Genomic DNA, 21,558 nt, shown 5'->3' with positions numbered 1-21,558 from the left:
TATATAAGCAATTCAGAAGAACTTTTATAAATAAGTATTACCTAAACTGTAAATCTAAACTGTCTAAAATCTCATGGATTAATTATCATCTGAAAACATTTTCAGGATGGGAGAGAAGCACACATTGATCTATCAAGTTATTAAACAGGAAAGTCTAAAATAACTTTACATAGAAGGTTAATGAAGATCTGGAAAACTTTTGTTCTTCTGAAATGCTATGCACAAACTATCCAGCATAGGTAATTTTTTCAAAGACAACCAATTGCCAAAGTAGTAACGATATTTTAACTGAAAATTAAAGATATTTCTTTCTTTGGTTTTAAGAGGTACTTCATTAATTGTTTAAGACCAATTTCAAATCCTTCTAGTAAGGAAAAACCCTTTACAGGCAAACAGATGCTACCAAGGTTTTTTATGAATATTTTTACAGACTGGTGAAAAAATACTGATTTATTTTTAAACTAGTGTAGAAAAAGTCTGTATCACTATTCCTACAGAAGAAAATGATCACCCCCCAATATCTGGGTTCAGCACAGGCATGAAATATCTTAGCTATAAAGGGATATATATTATTCCTTTCTAGCTACAGGAAGAAGCTTTTCAATTTTAAATTGAACTATTTTCAAAACAAATTAGATAACACATACTTAGAAGAAGAAAATTTTCTACACTGTGTTTTTCAAGAGTAAGATGAAGCCAATCTACACTCTGGAGGTAGTTGCCACTTGTTAGGAGCAACAAAGATCTGTACTGGCAGGTTGAGTAGATATAAGAACTACTATTGTATGGCTCAGACATAAATAATTGAGTTCTGCTTCATATCAGATTTTAGAAGAATGCTCAAGTCTAATGGAGCTCAGGGGCTAGAAAACTGCACAAAGTTTTGTGATATTCTAACTTCATTTCTTTTGCTTTTCTTACAAAGTGCTCAAGGTAGCACGTCATTCTAATTCAACAGAAATATTTAATCCCACATAAAGCAAAAGAAAGCAACATAATCCTACATTAAAAAAACCATAAAGTATTGTTACTAGATTGAATAGCAAAACAATCTTTCAATTAGCTTCTGAATCAAAAATCAGTTATGTGCACAAATTTATTATATGAACATAGGAAAAAGCACCAGTCTCTAAAGAGAAAGTAATGATGTAGAAAAACTGAACTGCACTCCTCAAGAAAAAATGGTGAAACCCTTAATTTAATGTCTGCTGCCACATATCAGATGGACAGCTGTTTTCCCTTGGATCTGTCTAAACTTGGATATTAGCCAAATACCTAATTTGCTTCCTATGTTCTTGAATCTCACCAAAACTTGTATTAAAACAACATTGAAATGGATAGATCTTCAATTAAACTTGGTTTCAAGACCTGATTTAAGCTTTTTTTTTTTTTTTTTTAAGAAACTGGACAGATAGCAGCTCTTGCTGCAGACTCAAAGAAAATCTTAARAGCACACTACAACTGCTACTGGCCTTCACAATGAACATGCAAATAGCATCCTTTGTTCAAAAGCAAGAGTTGGAGAATATGGCCAACTTCTGCCAAAGGTGGTATTGATACTGAGCTAATACAGTTTGATAATTTGCTATTGTTAAGGTTAGTATGAAGAAAATAAAACATTCTCCTCCCAAACTTTGCTTTTTATCATCACAGTCAGAGGAAGAAAGGTGAATAAAATGATTCTTGTGATCTCTAAAGAGATAGTTCTACTAAAAAAAGAATTCAGAGTTGAAGAAAACCCTTCTTGGAGAAACTGATTCTGTCTATCTTTTCAGATATTTGTCATAAAGAAAATGGATAATCTCACTTCAGAAAGGTAAAAATCCCAATTACCACATTAAAGAACTGGTGGATGAGTGAGACCCCACTATACTGAAGTCTAGGTATAAAGTCTCTTCCATGCAAAAAGTCACTAGGTTAAGTGAGAATGCTGTTCACTTGGAACAGCGTGAAAGACAAACTGAAGAGATGACAGAGCTCTGGTTGTCATCATTCAGACCAACCATACAAAGATGTGTTGGTGTCTGATGAGCTTTTTCAAATAATATTTTGGAAATAACAGTAAAATACTGATTTTCTGCTTTGTTTTCCTATGCATTAAATGGAAACATATCATTGGATTGCTGGATAGGATTTGAATTATTAGGTTGGGAGACTGAAATATAAGGATCAGGCCATTATAGTCCTTTCCTATGTCTGGCCAATAGTCAACAGTTCCATCCAATTCTTTAGAAGCAGGACAGGAGAAGATAAAATGATCATTTCAATGCTGTTTGTAAAACTGGATGCTTATATGAACACTCAAAGGAAAAAAAATAAGGAAGATACGCACTGGTGAGATGACATTGCCCAGAGAGCATGAAGTAGTCTTTGATAATATGATTAGAAGAAAAATACCATAGGGCAAAGTATCATTACTAGATAGAGAAAGCCCTTTTTAATCTTCATTTTTCACCAGATTTGGTAATGACTGCAGGCACCACAACACCATGTATTTTTGTGGCAAACTCAGTGGAGTATCAAAAAGGAAGACTAGTTCTAATCCACTCTAATCTCAGGCTACCAAGCTTAAAAACATCCTAGAGGACAGCATTTTCAAAAGTACATCTGAAGTTAATAGTCTCAGCAGCACACTACTTCCTTGTCTGTCATTCAGAGCTGGACCACTACTTGCAGTCAGGTCATTTATGAGTGATTCTGCCTACAGAAGTCAACTACATAGAGAAATCACTTCTACTGCTTATCAAATCTATAAACTGTAGGTGTTCTCTAGGGTATTTCACTTTCCTGAAGTTTGATAATGAGGAAAGTAACCTGAAAATAAACAACTGCTGGTGGAACGGGATAGAAGGGGAGGAGATTATGACAGATTATCCCAAAGAATGAGTGCCAGGGAGAAGGTGAATTGGTAATAATTATTCACTCTTTCTTGCAATACAAGAATCAGAGAGCATTAAATGAAGTACCAAACAGCATACTCAAAGCAAACATAGAAGATAGTTTTTCAGAAGGTAAGCAGTTAAACTGTGGAAGTCTTTTCCACAGGCCATGTGAATGCTTAGGTTTACATGGGTTCAAAAAGTAATTGGACAATAAATGGAAAAAAATCCACTGAAGGCTGTGAAATACAAAAATGTGACCTTTGGCTGAGGAGGTCCTTTAACTAAAATGGTGGAGGCTGGAAGAGATTTGGAAGAAGCTATGGCCGTCTTTCTTATACTCTTTCCATTGTTTACTTCCCCCCATCCAACCTTTTTTAAGCAGAGACAACCATATTCACTGCTATTCTATGTGCCCTCTAGGAATTAGATGTTTACTCAGTTCCACAGTCTATTTCCCAAAAGAATAAACTTTCCGAAGTCTCTCATGGAGTAAATGCAGAACAAATCAAGCATCTAGGATAATGACCTTTGCCAAGGTACAGGCAAAGATCAAATTTTGACATATAGGAGACTCACTGCTCAAAATCCAGTCCTGTGGTCTTTGTAACTATTTGTAAAAACTTCAGAATTTAAACTTTGACTTGCAACCTTTAGCTTGCACAATACTGAGGTCATCTATAAAATAAATGATTCCTTTGAAAATGGGAATTAAGATGGAGAGAAAGTTTGACACTGTAGGCTGTAGCAAGCGCATGATGCTTTGCTGTCTAATCTCTCCCTTCTGTATTTGTCAATTGTGTTAAGATCAGGAAAGAGGTACCTACAATTGGGTGTTGGTAGTGAAAAAGATCACACAACCCGCCTCTGAACAGAAAGAAATTAGCTTAAAAGAGAAGTGAATTGTAGTCTTCAAGCATTAAAAGAAGTGGGTATTCAAAGTTTGCCTCAGAGACGGAACAAGTGATTTTTTACTCCCGATCTTTATTTTAAAACTGTACTTTTGTCAAGAAAAATCATGATGTGGAAGCAATCCGAAGGACTCTGAGAACAAGTTGTATCAAGGTTCCAGCAAGATAAACAAACAGCAGTGTTTTGCTGGACTCAGTCTTTCATAGGTAAACCTGCCAACCTGCAGGCTGTGTATCCCTGTAATTCAGGTTTACAATACAATATCATATTTATCCTCTTTCCATTACATTAGCATTCTCTAACCTTCCTAATCCCTTCTCTCCCTCTCCCCTCATGTTTTCTTACCACCTTTTCACTTATAACTGGAAGAGACCATAATGAGTGAAGAGGTAAGGGAGACTATAATGGAATTGGGTACTGTAAAGGACAAGTATTTGTTAAAAATAGTGCCCTATTTCCAGTATATTTCTCCCAGAACACCTACAGCAGTAGAACGTATCAACCCTAAGAATTTGTGCTTTTCATAATCTAATAAACAGTGCTGGAACTTGTGACCTTAGAACTCTAGCAGCAGATATCACTAGGCCATCAATCAATTCAATAACCAAAAAATCAAAACAACAGTTTCAAAGTACTTCATTATGACTCCTGCAAGATTACAATATAGAAGAGAAAAATCTCAAGTTACAAGATACATGACTTTATGAGCCACAATAATCAAAAAAAAAAAAGCAACCAATTAGTGGCAAATTAATAGAATTTGGGAAAAAAACAGTTAATTTTTAATCCTTTCAAAACTCTTTCTCTTTGAATTACACTTCATCAGTGCACCACTTGGGATACTATCCTGGCCTATTTCCTAAATTTAGGGCAACTGTGAAATTAACAGAACTGCCTGTTTTTTTATGTCAAGTTTTATATTCTGAATAGTTTACTGCATTTTTCTTAATCCTTAAGTTGCATATTCATTGCTATATTTTCCTCTAACTGCTGTCACTTACATTGTCATGCAGAACAGGGCAAATCAGGGTCAGTTTATGTAAGTGGCATCAATCTGAAAAACTTCATCAGTCTTTATTTCAAGCATTATGCAAAGAAAACTGACATTAAGAGAGCCTTAACTGACAGCAAATGAAATCAATCAGCAAATCACTAAGCCATAATAAACTCGCTGAAGTTGCAGATAACCCTTCCTTTTCCAGGTCTTTAACTACAAGGCCCAACAAATGCTCTRGGCAGAAATGTTTCCTTTGATTCCACTACAAAATTCTTGCACTAATACAGTGCATTTCTTCATAATTTTTTTGACCTACAAACTATCAATATGAATATGAACCGAACATATGGCAAGATGTTTTATAATGATGAAATACCAAGCGGTTAAGTGAAAAATGGCTAAACAAAAAATTCAGCATTTTTTTTTTTAAGTTTACCATCATTAATGTAAGTAAAAATAGAAAAAGGTTTGATTCTGTTCCCCCTGTTATGATATCATTGTAATAAAGTTTATTAACACCTATTGAATAAACTTATTTGCTCAGCACTTCTTACTTAGTTTTTGAAATTAAAAGAGCCAGTACAAAAAAGGAAGACTCCAGACAATTCCTAACCTTTTATGGTATTCACTTCACAAATATTTATTTTATGATTTTCAATAGTTTAACAGCTATGCCTCTGAATTGGCTTATCTGTTACAACACTGTACACTGCATATAACAATAGAGGAAAGATTATAGTCACATCCAAGCTGGTTATCTGATAAAGTGACTCTTTTTCAGAAGGTATTACACACAGATAATCCTACGCATTTCTGAGAGAAGAGAATTTCTGAACTGGGAAAAAATCTCTAGCACCTCAGGAAGAGCTGGGAAATCTTTTTACTGTATTTGTTACTTTCTGCTATTGGACAATGCTTTACTCTTGTAGTAAAGCATTTAGGAGTCTGCTCTCTTTGACTTAGGCAGCTTTGGACACATTTTGAGCTCATCATGTCATTAATTTTTCTCTTAAAAGAATAACAGCTAGACAACAATAAAGAAGCTTTCTGTTCTGTTCTTATGCTGAAAGGTGCAAGGACCTGGTAACCAGCTGAAAAGAAACAAGGATTACAATCAGGAGCCAAACTAAGTAAAATTGAAAGTCAACACATGAAATCAGAAAATGAAAGGAAAAAATAGGATCCACTCCCTTCTCCTTTTTCTCCAAAATGTAATAATGGAAAGATTTTTTTCTTATAATTAACTACTTACTTCCAGAGACTGAATACTTTGTGGGCCAAAGTTGTAATAATTGTTCTGTCACCTCACCCTGCTCTCCTTGTCTTTCCAAAAATAAAGCCCTTGAAAACTAACCTTTGTTTTGTCTTCTGACATTACAGAAAGTAGGTTAGGATAATTCAGCTTTCCTTTTAATGTTAAAAAAACATTAGTTTAACTAGTCACTAATACCTACATACATATATGAAGGATTATATTTTCTAACAATGGAAAGTATTGTGCACAAAAATAAGGGAGAAAAAACAAGCTGAAAGGTATTCTGCAGAGCCCCATGTATGGCTTCCACACCTGAGACGCAAGAACAAAATACCTTAAGGTTTTATGTTTGTTTTAGTGCTCTCTTGATTTATTGGCAAGTTTGCTTGAATTCTATCTTCCTTCATGTTTCACTGGCTCTAGTTTTACTTTCTCACAAACCTTATTCTTACTAAAAAAAGAGCAACTGTTACAGAACTAGGTGAATTACCCACATGCCACAGATATAAATGTTTGAAAAATTCTAAGTGAACAAAAGCAGATCATTACAAGATCGCTTGAAAGGGTCAAGAAAGAAAATATTCCATTAAGATACTGAATGGTTAAATAACTATATACCAGCTTTGGCAAATGCGAAAATCATCAGATCTTGACTAAAGGTTTTCACAAAACTGATAATGCTTATGAAAGCAGCTGAACAAAATTTAGTGGTTTTAGGTATGTTTCACAGGCGTAAAGAGACAGCTTTCTGTACATGCTTTAATTAGTGATTACAGACACTTTGACATTTACGGTGCCATAGCACCAAAGAGTTCAGTAGGATGAGGTACAATCAACGTACAAGCTAAATAAAAAGCCTGCCAACAGACTTCTTCATATAGTCTCCATTTATTTCTTAGAATGGAGAAAGGTAGGGAAAAAAAGCGAAAAGTGAAAGATAGCTGAGAAAATACAGGAAAGAGTCTAATAACAAAGAGAGGAAACACCAAGGAAAAGAAAGGGAGGGATAAAATACTCATAGAGGACAGGGAGGGAAAGGCTGGTAGAAGAAATGCTGTGAAGAGAGGAAGCTGGGAACACAATTCATTAGCAGAAAGGAGAAGAGGTGTGAAGTTCAAATTGTAAAAGCCAAATTTCCAGCATCACTGGCACTTTGAAGATATCTCATTTCCAATTGGTACTAGAGGCACTTTTCACAGGGATAACTAGTGTTCCCAGTTTGCATAGGTGAGAGGTCCTCCTTTAACACAGAGGAGGAAATTCTCCAGAAAAGACAGTGTCCAAAACCCCCACGGAGCATACAGCTGAACTTCCCTCTATCAAGTAAGGAAGGATAGAGCAATATCCTTATGATAGTAAGGAGAGTTACTGCAGGATATTGCTGAAAATGTCACTTTTTTCCCCCAGGTTATTGGGTCTTTTTCTGGCAAACCACTTCCAGCAGTATGCTGCCCAATGACTGCAGCACCTTCTGAACCTCACTGAACTGCCAAGAATGGTCTCTCCCCATAAAATAAACTGCATCAGAGAGGGTCTACACAAATACTGAATGGAATCTCCAAAGTTCATATAGCTAGCATATGTAAAAAAGATATAGTCACAACCTGAGATGCATTTTTAATTATAGCACTGTTATGCTTTATTAATAAGTGTTTAACAAAGGTTGTAAGCTAAACAACAACAAAAGTAGACTTGCAATTCATCACATTTTCAAGGTTGCTCGATTTAGTAAAATTATCAAAATCAGTCTTTTCTAAACAGAAGCTTTCACCATTGTCAGCCTGTAACAATTTAAGTGGAATTCTGGGCACCTGTGGTTATGTTATGATAAGAAGGAACCTTGTAAGGTGGTTTATTCCTACGCCAGAGGCACTATGTCTTCTAATGAAATTTGTACCTAAGAAGCATGCACTTAGTCTGAATACAGCAAAATACACTGCAGGATTTTCAAAATACATGAGGTGACCATGATCGCCACCACTTTCATAATCCACATATGTATACATACACTCCAGAAAGAGTGCTTTCTACCAGGTCAGTCACATGAACATGCCCAAAATATGYAACTACATAATCAGTTACATCTACTTGCAAGGAACATTGTTTTTAAGAGTTACAGTTAATAAACCACGCTAAATGGCTCATATATGTTTATTATCATGATATAACCTACTTTCTAAGACTTTAGGTACCAGCTGTAACAGATTCAAAGATGTTAAGAGTTCACTGTGTTAAGTCTCTTCAATCTGGTCATTCAGATTTTCTTTAGCTGTTAATTATTGTTTCTTCACCAAGTTTATTTTTGACAAATTTGGTAAATTTAAGTCTGCAAAAGGTCAAGCTTGCAGAAAGTGTCACACCAGTCTAATGAGTTTAAAACATTTACTTATTTATGAGTATTTCAACTCAAGGTGCAAGTGCAACGTATCAATATATTAATAAACAACCATTTGTCTCTTTAAACACTATGTTTGAAGGTAGGCTGGTGGTCAGTCCAGAAGCAGCACATTTTGACACTAGGTAGGAAATCAGCTCTTTTGGAGAGGAGAACGAAGAGGGGGACAGCAACTCAGATACTGTTGATAGCAGCCTGTTGGGACAAAGACCCAATTTTAACCAACAATAAGCAGTATTTAGATTCCAGAGGAGGCTGCATTTCAGCCTAATAAAATAGCTAACTTCTCTGAAAAAAAGCTTCTGTGGGTGAAACAGGAGAAATAAAATGAGAAATATGTGTGTGCATATTGGGTGCATACATATATACAACTGCACTGTCTTCAAGACTATCTTAAGCAGATTTCTCCTCTCCAAAGTATTAAGAGCAAAAAACCTACAATAATTTGTTCCTTTAATAACCACACTAGATATACAGCAAAAGACTCCCAAACAGAAGTATCTGATTTAAAAGACTAATAATTCATTTTTCAAGCAGCTATTCCACAAGTCATTCATCCCACTGAGTCCTCATATCAGAGTTTGATTTAGTGTTTGAATGATTTGCCTTATGTAGATGATAAAATCTGATGACAGAATAATAATGCTAACTTTGAAATCACCTGCTTAGTCAATTTGGCAAGAACTTTTTTTATTGACAAGTAAACATGGGAACAAGAAAGTGTTTATTATTTTGATAAAAAATAATCAACAGAAGTACGTATTACCTTTTATCTTCTAATCTATCAAACATAAATCTAAAATTAATGAACAAGTTAAAATAAATGCAAATTGAGAAGCTCCTAATTCTTTAAACTACATTTATATTTGTCCAATTAATTAGAAAAAATGGACCTACAACACAATCAGATAATACATGACTAAATCACACATGAATACATAATTTACATTAAATAAATGGTAAGAACCTACTCCTTTATAAATTTATCATTATATGCTATCACTGAAGATATGTCAGTACTCAATTATATTCCTACTGCTGCTTAACAGCTATATTACCTCTTATGTTTATACTGCATTTCTCATTTCAAGTAATCTCAAAACACTTGAGAAACTGAAGGAAGTATATAAAACCCATGTGAACTTCCTAAACCTGCATAAACAGATGGACATACACGCAAGACAGCAACAAGCAAAAAAGTGAAAATTTATCCATCTCAAACACACCTGGAGAACAGAAAGCAGACTGGAAGTATATAGGATCCATTTCAAAATTAAGGGAGAACTCAGTATTGATGAATACAGATATACTTACTCAACTCACACATAACAAAAGGTTAAAATAAACTAAGATTTTAAAAACATGCAATGGGATTTTCAACAACCTTACACTCAGCTAGAGGCCAGCACATAAAAACGCTTCTCCTAACACCTATACACTGGTATATTATAAATGCTGACAAGTACAGATAAATGTACGTGCACCCCTTTTACACGAGAAGACTGCTTCTATTCTCATCCCTATGCCTGCCTTTTCCATACACAACGTAAGTATATCAAATATTCACATCTTCATTAAAACCACTCACAAAACTCACCCATTTGGTGTCTCTACTTCATACAAACCCCCTAAAAAAAAAAGAGCAACACCAGCTCATCTGCAAATATCAATTCTCTCTCAAACCAACATCCAGAACTCACAGCATATCCTCTAGCAACCAGGAATCAAAGGAAGATGACCCCTTCCCTCACCAAAATACTGACCAAAAGCAACCACCACAAATTAATAGAACCAATTAATAAAATATGCAAATGCAGACTTTTAAGGCAGAGGTCAAGGTAGTTCCCATGATACAGATGATGATTACTCTTTCTCTAATTGAACATCTGCAAGTCAGTGGCTGTCTGATCACACAGCCATATACACACGCTTTAAACAGTATCTTTCGGACAGACAGCAGATATGGTTACAACAACTGCAGCTAGTTTCTTGTTCCCACTGTTTTTCTTTGTCAATGCCTGGATGAATCTGTGTTACCTTGGAGTAGAACATCTGGGACATCCTCCATAAAGACAGTGCTCCTCTAGTTTGTTTAAACAGTTCCTATACCTCCTGTAAAACCACCCTGCATCACTAGACACATTGCATAACCTTGGTACACAGGGCAAAGTCATTGATTTGTAAGTTGCCAGCCTTTCCTTGTTTGGAAATCAAGCACTTAATACCACTGAAAATGGGAGTGAATGTTTTCCATGCTAGGTTCCTCACGCATGGCTATTGTGAAACTAGTCTGAGGTACCTAAATTTGCTTCAGTGGTTTCTTTGATAATTTTTTTTATTCTTCCACATCTACATCTCTGAACAGCATTATTTTGAGTGTGTAACAGWGCTTTACTATACATACATGTATGTTTAAGCCTTATCTGGTTTATTTGGTGACTCTATGCTTTCTTTTTTTGATCAAATTGCTTGCCATGAGTATCAGTTACGTAATTGATGTAAGAGTGCTTGCAACAATACAGAATGAATCTTCTGAATGATGACTTTTTATGTGAGCCAATAGCCAACAAGCTCTTTCAAAAGACAGAGTTAGAGAATATTATCTTCCTCTTAATAAAGGTATTTCAAAAATTCGATTTTATATTTTATTCAAGAGTTGGTAATCTTTACTGGTTAACTTAAATAGTCATCTGCGAAACGAGACTACTAAAATTAGGACTCTTGTTATTTCAGTTCTCTTTTGCATTCTATATCATGTATTCATTGCAAGTTTCACATACGGTTTCACTTTTTGTCTTCAGTAGAAACATTCAGGCATGATCAGAATAGCACACCTAAAATCCTGTTGTCACAAGTTTCAGTAGCTTGAGAGGAGTACTATATTTTGCACTTTCAAACTTAATTATGTAGCAAACAATGTAACTTTGTGACCTAAACATCCTTTACAGCAAATTAAATACCAGATGAGGGTACTTCAGAGCTATAGCCCCCATATGGTTTTATTCTTGGAGGGACTGGGCTTTTTCATTAATTATCCATGTCAGCTGACACTTTCAAACTCTACTTCGGTGATTCTTGTTTCAGTTTCCAAGAATTTAGCAAATGCTACAAATTAAGTCATATGTATTGCTAGCTACATTTAATATAATCTTTCATTTCACTATTTGCATGAGTTTATAGAAGACATTCAGTGCAATATTCTTGTTGAATAACTTGCATTTCAATTTATTATGTAATTTTGCAATAGAAGAGTCATTACATAAAGTGCCGGCTTTGCAGAACAGACACAGAAGTTTGTGTCCCTGATGTTTCATAATCTATAGGTCTATCATTAGAGTGCAATACACTCTAATTAGATGTACTTCACTTCTATATAGTTTAACAATTATTTCATTTGGAAATGACAAAGATTTTTTTTGTTTGTTTGATCAGCTCTGTAAAACATTCATGGTTTTGGAATGTTGAATCCATTTGCTAGAAAAAAAAATTCTTCTGGTTTTACAACATAATTAAGTATGCCAGAAACAAACAAATCTCTGATTAGTCTAGCTCACATTCATGATTAGTCTAGCTCACATTCAAGCAACTTAGTTTATTATGCAGATCTTCTTTGCACTTGTTTCCTGAAAAGAAAGCATATCTTTCCCAAGCAACATTCACACAGAGATAACAGCAGTTTAAAAGTTCCAAGACTTCTATAGTCCCACTGGCAAGAAATATAGATCCCTGATGCCTCTGAGCCTATCAAATACATTAAGAAGAGAAGATTTCACCCTGTCAGACCCCTTAACCGTCACTTGCTTTCACAAAAATTTGGAAGAAATATAACCTACTACTCCCATGCTCTGTCAGATTTTTTTCTAGATTCATGGGACTGCATTTCCTATCTATGTACATGTGTGTGCACATACAAATAGGCAAGTTTTTTGTTTTTTTTTTATCTTCCTCTCACATGACAAAACAGTGAAATAAACTGAGATGTTGGATAGAAAATGAAGATTAATTCCTAATTCCAGTCACCTGCTACAGATCAGAGGCAATAAAAATCAAAATAAAACAATGCTCTCTTCTGTGAGTATTCATCAGTTTTGATAGCTAGTGCTTCATCCCCCTTCTGCTGTCTACTTTAGGATCTTTATTTTTCTGCAATTTTTTTTTTTAAAGAAAACCATCAAATATCAATAAACTTAGGTTTAGAAAAGAACTCCTTTAGTCTAACACTTGTAGACAATAAAGCCTTTAATTGAAAGATATTTGTTAAAGACTAACTACAAAATACATGTATAGCTGTCACAAACATGCAAACAGTTCCACTGTTTATAATAAGAAGGGACCATAAAGTGATTACTGGCTGCTTACCTCATTCAGAATTGCCCTTAATATAGTTTTGCATAGAGTGGTGAAATTAAAATAAATTAATTGGCTCCCAGCTATAAAAAGGAACTATTAAAATAAAATCTTATAAATTACCTAAAAAGTTATTAATGCAAGTATTTCTTCAAACAGGCACTCAATAACTAGAATCAGGAAAAAAAAATCATAAAAACTCAAAGTGAGATAGACTGTGGACCACAAATGTATGTACAGAGTAACCAAGCGTAATTGGAACTTTTGGGTGAAAATAAAGTATCTTGCAATATTGCACCACCAATAAGCCACTCAGAGCATGCCTTGCTTCTCATTAGTCTCTGCCACAAGCACTCTGTACAACTGTGAGGCATAACATCTTATGCCCTCTTTTCTCTTCATCCTCTTAGAAAGGAACAAGGAATGAGCTGTCTTGCAAATACTTCTAAAATATTCCTGAAGTCAAAAAGGAATGAGTGTTGGGGTGCAAAGAGGCAGGTACCATGGAACAGGCCACTGAATGAGAAAAGCAGTATATAAAAGTTGGTGATTTCCGTGACAGCTTCTCTGAAAAGAAGCCACCTGAGGAACCTTTCTCGCAGCCATAAAAGGGACCAAGGCTGTGCTGGGGAGACATTTGGAACTCTATCCTCTACCAATTTCCTTATAAAGTAAAGACAAGAGTCTACATAATTAAAGTTCAAGAGAAACTCAAGTGTCACACTTTACTGTATGATTATGAAAACATGACAGTAAACATGTAATTTAAAACTTCATCATATTGAAATGCAGGTATGCAAGAGAACAAAGGTGAGAAATGTCCAGCTTGGAACTTGCATTTCTTGAACATYTGATTTTGTGACCCTGTTCCTGCAAAGACATATTGCATCTAGAACAGACAATCTTCACTGAATTAAAAAGGATTACTACAGAAATGCATGCACATTATGCAACATTTGCAGTGACTGACTTTCCTCTCTCACATCAGCATAGGAAAGTACAATGAAAGAAATATTTACTCACTATCCCTTTCATTCTCTCATTGAGAAAACAAAATGTTCTGCCTTTAGCAATAATGTATCACAAGAATGAAGYCATTCTCAATGGCTATAAAAAGACTGACGGATAGCTCATACACCAAACTTAAAAATAAGAAAAGAAGACATTGCATAGAATTCATTTTTAGACCTGAAAATATGTATATTTTTAGTTCATTGCTGTTTTTCCCCATTGTTCCCTCCTTACTAAATTATTTTGAAATATATCAGTCTTTAAACATACATAAGCAGAATAGCTTTTGTGTTTGACTATTCCAATCTGCAGCTTCTTTTAAATTAGAAATCCTCTAAAATCACTAGTACCTTTAAAATTGTAACAAGAAAAATACCTGATACTGATCAGAAGCAGCACACAAATACTTTTATTTTGTCATGCCTAAATTAAGTCAAATAGGGGTTAGACTGATATTAATTTTCATACTTAATATTTGCATTTTTCCATGGTTATATTCCTGTCAGGTTTTTTACATTATAACTGAAAAATTAAAAGTCCACATCATCTTTGAAATATGATACTCAAAGATATATATGGAAATTATTTCTCTTTCAACTGTTGACTACGATAGTTTTGAAGCTTTTTGTTCTCCACACATTCGGAGCAGTCTAGTTTCTCATTCTGTCTCAGATGCAGAAAAAGGAAAAAAGAAACATGATTATTTTAGACTCTAACCTGAAATGCTACAACCTCTGGCCCGCCTTTCAGCCCTTCCACTGCAAAGGTCTCCAGGTGCAGTTTGGGTAGCTGCAGGGTGAAGTCATTCCTGGTTGCCGCAGTCCGTGACAGCAAGGTCTGATCTCTGACCTAAAGGGAAAAAAACAGCATCAATGGTAATTCCCCTTCAGACACATTAACTGGGATGAACTGGGTCCCCCTGAGCCCACTGAGTGGACTTGCATTGATCGCTGGACCTGAAATCCATGAATAAATTTAGGACTAATTGATTTTTTGTTGCAAATAAATCTCTAATTCAGAGTGCTGGGAGAGAATGTTAAGAAGAAAAAGCATCCTCCTCTGGTCTGAAATGAGAAGGAAAGAAGAGCTGCTAAGGGCTCACAAGCCCAACTGTTGTATACATTTTATAGACCTGTCCCCCCAAAAAAACTAATAAGAAAAGGAAGAGTGATTGTACTTCTGACTCAACAGACATCAACTACGAAATTAAGAAGTACTGTGCAATCATACAAACAAGAAACTGGTAAGTGAGTTCTGTCTATTGTATGGAGATCATACCAGTCCTTCACAACAAGGTTCATTTAGTATCAATTCAATTAAATCCTTGACTGAAATGAATAACCCTCAAACAAAACAAAACTAACAGTAGTAGGATTTTTTTTCTCCTTCTATTAATCACACAGCTATTAGATTTCCTATCGCAGACTCACTTGTAAGAAATAATGCACCATATTGGTATTGATCAACTTCTTATACAATTTCTAAATATGCCAATTTGGAGGCAGAAATAGTAAAATTTGTAGAGGATTCAAACAGTTTGATATTTATTTATTTAATTTCTCAGACAGTCCAAAAGGTAAGGATAAAACAAAACCCCCAAACACTATCAATGTTTTCTACATATGTCCACAAACATAACCAAATGCAGTTGGTATCACAGTGCCACCTGCTGACTAAGAGAGAAATTGTTTTTAATTTAGAACCTTGCCTGCCTTCAGAATGGTAGAAACTCTCAGCAATATAAAACGATTAACATTTTTCTATTTAAACAACCAGATTGAGATGAATATTTTGACCATTATTTAAAATTCAGCACTCTTCCAAATACTATTACATGTAATTATTCTGTCAATGTGGATGTGAAATGATACGTATTTTATACACGTAACTTCCATGAACACATCACTTACATTCATGTACTATATATATTGTTCCAAACACCCATTTTTCATTCTATTTAATACAAAAATTATCATGTCCACCTCCAGAAGATCCCAGTAGTCAGATTAAATTCTAATACAGATGGATAGGCACACACACAAATATATATTACTGTGAATGAATAGATGAAACACATTCATATGACAGACTATCTGTTCAGAGTAAGAATAGCTAGTACTGCAAAATAATCATTGACTGCCTTTAACAATACACATCCTGATACTAAAACATCAGTAAAATGTACTAAAATACATATATATCTGTTGATACACTACTTACTAAATATTATTTTAAATAAATTTGACAGTTTTTCTCCCTCAGAGCCCCCCTTGCTCAAAAGAACTCATCAATCATGAATTAAAATATATGCCCATTCATTTTAAATCCCAGATTACTTTTTTGTAACCACTTACAAAATTAGATTTTAAAATGTTGATTGTGAGTGAACGTATTTCAAATACTAGCACAGCCTTTGATATCTGCTCTGATTAAAAGAAGTATGCATGTGTAAATCTACTGACATAAAGACGAAAAGATTTTATTTTATTCTTTGCCCTGTTCTATGGGAATAGGGAGCCTTACATTTCCCAGGTTGACCTAAAGAATTCCTGTCAATACCTGTGGCTGCCAAACATATGCACTGTGATGCAATTTTTATAACAGGAAGGGTCCTCTACACATTTTTTGCACACATAGTGTACTAGGTTCAGGATATACAGTCCTGTGGAACAAACATACTCTCTAGAGTGTTCTGTCAGCATGTGTAATCCTGGTCAGATGTTAACCTTGCTGAATATAACAAAAAACATTATTTTAAATACACATATATAGCTATACACACACAACACACACATATATACTTGATTTACATTTTTACAGTTTATATCTTCCAACTTTTCAGTGTCTTTTCATTGCCAGTATACACATAGATAAAAGAAAACATTAATGTGGATTAAGGTACTAAGAATTTATCAACATCAAACCACCAGTGTTTTGCCTTCTACCCTTCTGAACCGTAGTCAATAGATCTAAATATTTTACTGCACCCTGGCCAATTCATTGTTTGATGTTTAAAAACTCACCCAGAATCAAAGAAAATTTATTAAATTTGAGCCCCCAAAYGAGATACTATTAGCTTTGAAAGTCAAGTTTAACTGTGATATTGATGATTCTCTTTTTTCTGTGACAAAATTCACAAGGGAAATCCCTATGTCAAAGTACAAAAGCAGATTGCTAATACTAAGGGGAAAAAAAAACAATGTATAAGCAATGTAGGTATAATACACACACAATACAGACAGTGGAGGTCCTTTTAACCCTATTAGTATCCAACCCTGCACTTCGGAACTGTGGCCTGACACTCACTGAACAATAAAATACAAAACACATTTTTTAAAATGGCTCAARTGTGGTAAACATAAAACATTAATACCACAACATCAGAAAAATAAACATTATCTTTAAAGAGTATGGCATTTGATATGAAGATTCACAGTAAAAAAAAAAACAACCCCCCCCCCACTTTTTCTGGTTTTAAATATTTAGATATCAAAGAGTGAATCTCATTATCAAAAAGCATATTGAGAAAACTCTACCTTAAAAATGAAGCTATAGCTTTCTTTTCAGAAATAGTCACAAAGGTTCAGGAAAAATACTATGAACAAAAGACTGGGTACATACTGCACAAATATCCTTGCACTGTTTCACTAAAAATGGAAACAGTCTTTCAGCTGGCTACCTACTCAAGAATTTAAAGTTATTACAGCCACATGTACATGGAATCACATTGGATAGGCCACATCTATATGAAATCTTCATTTAAAACGATTCTCATCATTTCCTGCCTGTTGGCTTTTTTGAGAGCTAGAAAGATAAGGTCTGTAGTTGGGAGACTGGGATTATTTTCTCTTCCTCTAAGGAAATAAACATAGCATTTATACATACACTTACATTACAGAATTATTAGTCAAAAGTAAAACTGTTAGGGTGAGATAATTCTATAAAACAAACTTTTTCTAAGGCTGCCAGGGAGAAGAACCATCCTATACATCTAAGTTTTATGTAGCAAATTATGGAGCTTTTATTGCATTTAATGGCACTTTTTTTCCTGCACATGAAATCTGAAGCAAGAATATTATATCTGAGAATGATGCACAGGCTAGAGACCTGAAGTTATAATCTAAATAACTAATCAGGCTTATTGCAATGATTAAAAATGTTTAAGACTAGTTCCAATTTCATATACTCAGAAATGAGTAGAGAGGGAAATTTCACCAAGTATCTACACCCAGTAGTAGCAAGATTTTGCCTTTATTTGTATAACTACTGTCTGAAAATGGGTAAAAACATAAATGGGTCCACACAACTCTACTATAATAATCAAAACATTTTAAAACAGTGGAGCATAGTGACTTAAAAACACTTAAGTCTGTTTAATTAATTAGGAGAGCAACACAGAAAAAACACAATAACCACTCAATCAATAAAGTACTGATGAATTCAGATCAAAGTTGAAACTGGAAAATAAAAGTTACATTACTGACTAAATCAAGGTGTAGCATTTGATGTACTAATTCTATATGTCCAAAAATGATAATAAAAATCCTCTGCTGATCTGAGATAGAAATAATTTTGGCTGGAGCCCACTTCTGTCCTCAATCCTTTGTTTTCTGTCTGCATAGTTTGAGCTGGTATGTCCAATTACACCAACGCAGACACTGTATTAAATGCTAGCAAGTTGTAAGCAGTATTAAGATGTGCTTATTTCTCTTCAACATCTTGCCCAGTTACACTCTGGTACAAAATATTCCAGACTTTAGCTCCTCCTTTTGGGCTTAATTCTTCACTGCTTTCTCACATTTAAGAAAAATTAGATTATTTATGGATATACACATTACTACATGAGCTACACAACAGAACCTTTTATAAGTTCAAAATTGACCAATTATACTTAAAAAATATTTCCTAGCAGGTAAAAGACTGAGAGCTCATTTTGCTTTCATTTCATATTATTACTTTTAATGGCATATTATTTGCAATTAAACATCAGAACAAAAAACTAAAATGACTCAGTGAATGGTATACAAAGATTTAGTCTGCTTGACATTGAGATGACCGTATTGCTGAGTTATTAGAAGCTATGACTGTTATACATATCATTCTAAAAGAGTGCCAGCAAAACAGTTTATACCACACCGTTATGTATTCCGTGTGTGACATACAATTAACAATAATGTTTTTAGAAACTTTTTAAAATAGGAAGGAGGCAGTTAGAATTCAAACCACATCTTAGTCTTAACCACAGTCTTTCAAGTATGTGGCTGGTTAAGCTGCATGAGGAATGTCCATACCTCCTGAGGAGCATGCTGAATGGAGGCCATATTGCACAAAACAAAGACATGCAAGTTGCTGTTGCAGCTGCACTGAATATGGTCTTTGCCTTCTTCAGTGCGAAACACTTTAACAAACACTTGCCTGATCATAAGAGTTTCTATGTAACTTATTTTTCTTCAAGTGATACAAATGATAATGGAACTAAAGACAGTAATAAAAACCAATACACATTAGGGCAGAACTAAATCTTCATGAAAACTTATTTTTTAATGTTTAGTTGCATACTATTAATATTATCTAACTGTAGCCTAAAAAACAAAAGTGAATATACCTGAAGGAAGTTGTACAAACAACAATAGTACTGAATAGAGCTGATAACAATAGTTCTTTAAGTTGCCTGTTAATATAGTTCAATGTTTTAAGGACACACACATACAATCATTGCTGAGTATAAGCACTCTAGAAAACAGTGATTACATCTGAGGTCTTAGCCCTTTTAAGGCAACGTAAACCCAAAAAGCTTTGCTGAAGGACTTGGCACCAGTGACAAACAAACAAGTATACACCAGAGCATCCTGTCAGATCCCAGGTACAATCTGTTAGCAATAGTTGCTCAGAATTACCAATGACTGTGTTCTGAAACTACAGAAATCACCCAGAAAGTGCATATTCTTATCAAAAGAGGGCCTATATAATCCTAGAAAAAAAACCTCATCAGGAGGTTTTAGGATTCAAGGACAACACCAGAAGCGGAGAGATTGCCTATGACGAGATTGTGCTTCTTAAACTCAAGGCAATTTATATCAAACAGCTGAAAACTGGAAGACAACAGAATAAGCTACAAGTAAAGAAAGTGAAATAGGTTAGGAATGATGCTGGGAACAGAGCCAGCCAAGCACCCGTCTACAGTGAACTCCTCAAACTTTTTTTTTTTTTTTTTTTTTTTTTTAAAAAAAACCAAACCAAACCATACCAAAACACAAGGAATCTTGCTTGGACAAAATGGTGACACGTAGGAAAGTGGAAAAAGGGCTACATGCTATAGCTGAAAGCACAGCTGTTACGCAGCCATCATAGATAGGTTTAAGCACTCATTAAGGGCCAATAGATCATTTTATATTCTCTCACCAAAAGAAATACATACCCAAACCCAAAGGTTTGACTTCTGTCAAGAGTGGAGGTTTTGAATAGCATCTGTACATACCTGATTTAGGTAGCCACACGTGGATCTAACAATCAAGCTAATTATGTATACAAAATATCTCACTTAAATGAAAACCTATTAAAAAATCCTGATTTACAGGATTGACTCTTTTTTATATTGTTGCCATGCACAAACAATTCTCTCAAATCTTTATTTAAAATACAACACATTTTATAGGTAGTATTTAAAAGAACATAAAGTACTGCATAAACAGCTGTTGTGTAAAGAGGTATGACTCATGTAAAGCTGATGTTTTGGGAGTGTCCTTTTTTTTTTTTAAAAAAAAAAAGACCATTCAAGAATCTAGAAGTTCATTTACAGAGTAGAGGATACCATCTTAAGCTTGCCTAAAAGTTTATCTCAAGCTTTCACATATTATTAAACAGACACACACAGACGCACTCTACATGCTCTACTGAGAAAGATGTTAATTTGATCCAGGTTTTTTTTTTTTTTTTTTTGCAAACACTGACCACTGCACCAAAGCTTTGATGTAGCTGCAGGATGTGCACTATAATACATTTATTCCTATGAATGGATTACAATGACCTTGGGCTGAAAATGAACCTATATCTGGAGAAAATAATGGTTAATGCACTCACTAACTCCACAGTTCTCCAAACAAGGATTTTTCCTTACTGAAGGCAAACTACACAAAAGTATTCAGCCTTCAAAAAAAATGAACAGAGATGAGCTCTGAAATTAGGTATTTAGATACGTCTAAACTGAAAACAGTTAAGTACATGGATATGACATTCGGCAATGTCTTATCTTTAGTTTGTCAAGGTTTTTAAATCCCTCTTGAGCTGGAGTACCATTTTTAGCTTGGCTAGGTCAGAATGACACTGAACAATATGAGTGATGACACACTAGACAGCTATATGGACGAAGTTGTCATCAGCAAGCCAGCTGTGCTAACACCTGTATGTCCTGCACAACTGATCTTTAGGAACAAGGATCAAGAAAGTCAGATTACTAGTGGGGAAACCAAAAGTCATTTATAAAACATTTAAATGAAGAAGTGTTAATTTGAGATGGGCGAAGAGAAAGTCCTTTTTTTATTGCATTTTTTCTATCATAGTGAAATAATAGCTTGTTTCCAATTATAAATTCCTCACAACAGTCATTTAGAATTTTGATATTCTAATTGGGTTTTATTTGCAATTTTTTCCRTATACACATACTCACTATTTCAACAAGCTGGTAATAGGGCAAGCTTAGAACAATTGAGGACCACAGTGATAAACAGGCTCTGAAGACACATGAGCAGGCTTCACTCTGTTA

At 34.6% G+C, this 21,558-nt stretch overlaps 1 protein-coding gene across 11 annotated transcripts in view; it reads right to left on the bottom strand.

Moving 5' to 3' along the window:
• CCDC171 (coiled-coil domain containing 171) overlaps positions 1–21,558 on the bottom strand; it is a 155,507-nt gene that overhangs the window by 29,170 nt on the left and 104,779 nt on the right. For 9 of the 11 annotated variants that reach the window (XM_026073580.1, XM_026073576.1, XM_026073579.1 and 6 more), the window contains one exon: positions 14,514–14,645. In XM_026073580.1, coding sequence (XP_025929365.1) covers positions 14,514–14,645 — 132 coding nt within the window. Of the gene's footprint in view, positions 1–7,656; positions 8,634–12,368; positions 13,656–14,513; positions 14,646–21,558 lie in introns of those variants that run through there. The other 2 variants (XM_026073584.1, XM_026073578.1) reach the window with 2 other exon arrangements.

Source organism: Apteryx rowi, unplaced genomic scaffold (assembly GCF_003343035.1).
Source record: "Apteryx rowi isolate R43461 unplaced genomic scaffold, aptRow1 scaffold_37, whole genome shotgun sequence".
Taxonomy (NCBI): Eukaryota; Metazoa; Chordata; class Aves; order Apterygiformes; family Apterygidae; genus Apteryx; species Apteryx rowi.
This window is presented reverse-complemented; position numbering and strand designations above follow the sequence as displayed.